Raw genomic sequence first — 3,801 nt, 5'->3', positions numbered from 1 at the left:
AACTGTTGCTACCCTGTGAGACCGAAAGTAAATGCTCTGTCACTTTGATGAAAAAAGACACCCAAAAGCATTTTGCAATAGAAAGGATGGGAATAGAAAAGGTCTGTAAATTCCACCCTGTTGCAGACTGGATGGTTTCCTCATGATCACTAATACTTGAAAGATATACAGTTCAGATGCGCACTATTTTGTTAATTGGAACAATGGGCTGAAGTTTCTCAGCATGGCGCAAGTCACAGCTGTGGCACTGGAAGCGGGTGCCGTTAGTTTGTGTGCGGTGGCAGCCAATGAAGGAACATGAGGTGCGGGGGCCCTCCGATCCCAGGCCCAAGGTGGCAACACAAGCAGCAAGGTCAGTATTCCTGACGCTGCAGCAGGTGCTGGCACCATATTTAAAGGATTGCCAGGTCTGAGCAAAGGACCTCTTCTTGTTCCTGCTGCATGGTTTGTCCAGTTCCAGCTACCTTGAGCCATTCTGCTCCTGCTGCCTTGAGCCATTCTTCTACTGCTGCCTTGAGCCATTCTGCTACAGCTACCTTGAGCCATTCTTCTACTGCTGCCTTGAGCCATTCTGTTACTGCTACCTTGAGCCATTCTGTTACTGCTGCCTTGAGCCATTCTGTTACTGCTACCTTGAGCCATTCTGCTACAGCTACCTTGAGCCATTCTTCTACTGCTACCTTGAGCCATTCTGCTGCAGCTACCTTGAGCCATTCTTCTACTGCTGCCTTGAGCCATTCTGCTACTGCTACCTTGAGCCATTCTGCTACTGCTACCTTGAGCCATTCTGTTACTGCTACCTTGAGCCATTCTGCTACTGCTACCCTGAGCCATTCTGCTACTGCTACCTTGAGCCATTCTTCCACTGCTGCCTTGAGCTATTCTGCTACAGCTACCTTGAGCCATTCTGCTCCTGCTGCCTTGAGCCATTCTGTTACTGCTACCTTGAGCCATTCTGCTCCTGCTGCCTTGAGCCATTCTTCTACTGCTACCTTGAGCCATTCTTCTACTGCTACCTTGAACCATCCTGCTCCTGCTACCTTGAGCTATTCTGCTACTGCTACCTTGAACCATCCTGCTCCTGCTGCCTTGAGCCATTTCTCTACTGCTGCCTTGAGCCATTCTGCTCCTGCTACCTTGAACCATCCTGCTCCTGCTACCTTGAGCTATTCTGCTACTGCTACCTTGAACCATCCTGCTCCTGCTACCTTGAGCCATTTCTCTACTGCTGCCTTGAGCCATTCTGCTACTGCTACCTTGAGCCATTCTTCTACTGCTACCTTGAGCCATTCTGCTACTGCTACCTTGAGGCATTCTTCTACTGCTACCTTGAGCCATTCTGCTACGGCTACCTTGAGCCATTCTGTTACTGCTACCTTGAGCCATTCTGCTACTGCTACCTTGAGCCATTCTGTTACTGCGACCTTGAGCCATTCTGCTCCTGCTGCCTTGAGCCATTCTGTTACTGCTACCTTGAGCCATTCTGCTACTGCTACCTTGAGCCATTCTTCTACTGCTACCTTGAGCTATTCCGCTCCTGCTACCGTGAGCCATTCTGCTACTGCTATCTTGAAACATCCTGCTCCAGCTACCTAGAGCCATTCTGCTCCAGCTGCCTTGAGCCATTCCTCTACTGCTGCCTTGAGCCATTCTGCTACTGCCACCTTGAGCCATTCTGCTACTGCTACCTTGAGCCATTCTGCTCCTGCTGTCTTAAGCCATCCTGCTCCTGCTACCTTGAGTCATTCTACTACTGCTACCTTGAGCCATTCTGCTCCTGCTACCTTGAGCCATTCTGCTACTGCTACATTGAGCCATTCTGCTACTGCTGCCTTAAGCCATCCTGCTCCTGCTACCTTGAGTCATTCTACTACTGCTACCTTGAGCCATTCTGCTCCTGCTACCTTGAGTCATTCTACTACTGCTGCCTTGAGCCATTCTGCTACTGCTACCTTGAGCCATTCTGCTACTGCTACCTTGAGTCATTCTACTACTGCTACCTTGAGCCATTCTACTACTGCTGCCTTGAGCCATTCTGCTACTGCTACCTTGAGCCATTCTGGTACTGCTACCTTGAGCCATTCTGCTCCTGCTGCCGAGAGCCATTCTGCTCCTGCTGCCTTGAGCCATTCTGCTACTGCTACCTTGAGCCATTCTGCTCCTGCTGCCTTGAGCGATTCTGCTCCTGCTACCTTGAGCCATTCTGCTACAGCTACCTTGAGCCATTCTGCTCCTGCTACCTTGAGCCATTCTGCTACTGCTGCCTTGAGCCATTCTGCTACTGCTACCTTGAGCCATTCTGCTACTGATACCTTGAGCCATTCTGCTCCTGCTGCCTTAAGCCATCCTGCTCCTGCTACCTTGAGTCATTCTACTACTGCTACATTGAGCCATTCTGCTACTGCTGCCTTGAGCCATTCTGCTACAGCTACCTTGAGTCATTCTACTACTGCTACCTTGAGCCATTCTGCTACTGCTACCTTGAGCCATTCTGGTACTGCTACCTTGAGCCATTCTGCTCCTGCTGCCGAGAGCCATTCTGCTCCTGCTGCCTTGAGCCATTCTGCTACTGCTACCTTGAGCCATTCTGCTCCTGCTGCCTTGAGCGATTCTGCTCCTGCTACCTTGAGCCATTCTGCTACAGCTACCTTGAGCCATTCTGCTCCTGCTACCTTGAGCCATTCTGCTCCTGCTGCCTTGAGCGATTCTGCTCCTGCTACCTTGAGCCATTCTGCTACAGCTACCTTGAGCCATTCTGCTACTGCTGCCTTGAGCCATTCTGCTACTGCTACCTTGAGCCATTCTGCTACTGATACCTTGAGCCATTCTGCTCCTGCTGCCTTAAGCCATCCTGCTCCTGCTACCTTGAGTCATTCTACTACTGCTACATTGAGCCATTCTGCTACTGCTGCCTTGAGCCATTCTTCTACTGCTGCCTTGAGCCATTCTGCTACTGCTACCTTGAGCCATTCTGCTCCTGCTGCCTTAAGCCATCCTGCTCCTGCTACCTTGAGTCATTCTACTACTGCTACCTTGAGCCATTCTGCTACTGCTACATTGAGCCATTCTGCTACTGCTGCCTTGAGCCATTCTTCTACTGCTGCCTTGAGCCATTCTGCTACTGCTACCTTGAGCCATTCTGCTCCTGCTGCCTTAAGCCATCCTGCTCCTGCTACCTTGAGTCATTCTACTACTGCTACCTTGAGCCATTCTGCTCCTGCTACCTTGAGTCATTCTACTACTGCTGCCTTGAGCCATTCTGCTACTGCTACCTTGATCCATTCTGCTACTGCTACCTTGAGTCATTCTACTACTGCTACCTTGAGCCATTCTACTACTGCTGCCTTGAGTCATTCTACTACTGCTGCCTTGAGCCATTCTGCTCCTGCTACCTTGAGCCATTCTGCTCCTGCTACATTGAGCCATTCTGCTATTGCTACCTTGAGCCATTCTGCTCCTGCTACCTTTAGCCATTCTGCTATTGCTTCCTTGAGCCATTCTGCTCCGGCTACCTGAGACATCCTGCTCCTGCTACCTTATGATATCCTGCTCCTGCTACCTTGAGCCATTCTGCTCCTGTTACCTTGAACCATCCTGCTCCTGCTACCTTGAGCCATCCTTCTCCTGCTACCTTGAGCCATTCTGCTCCTGCTATCTTGAACCATCCTGCTCCTGCTACCTTGAACCATCCTGCTCCTGCTACCTTGAGCCATCCTTCTCCTGCTACCTTGAGCCATTCTGCTCCTGCTACCTTGAACCATCCTGCTCCTGCTACCTTGAACCATCCTGCTCCTGCTACCT

At 50.7% G+C, this 3,801-nt stretch overlaps 1 protein-coding gene across 1 annotated transcript; it reads left to right on the top strand.

Annotated features, from left to right (window-relative positions):
* The first annotated feature begins 441 nt into the window (after positions 1 to 441).
* On the top strand, positions 442 to 3,516 carry LOC137367145 (pneumococcal serine-rich repeat protein-like). The gene is made up of 2 exons (XM_068028584.1): positions 442 to 1,545; positions 1,597 to 3,516. Exons 1-2 carry the CDS (start codon positions 442 to 444, stop codon positions 3,514 to 3,516), a joined length of 3,024 nt encoding a protein of 1,007 aa, XP_067884685.1.
* Positions 3,517 to 3,801: the final 285 nt, after the last annotated feature.

Source organism: Heterodontus francisci, chromosome 3 (assembly GCF_036365525.1).
Source record: "Heterodontus francisci isolate sHetFra1 chromosome 3, sHetFra1.hap1, whole genome shotgun sequence".
NCBI lineage: Eukaryota > Metazoa > Chordata > Chondrichthyes > Heterodontiformes > Heterodontidae > Heterodontus > Heterodontus francisci.
The sequence above is the reverse complement of the archived record's forward strand: the minus strand, read 5'-3'. Positions and strand labels throughout refer to the sequence as shown.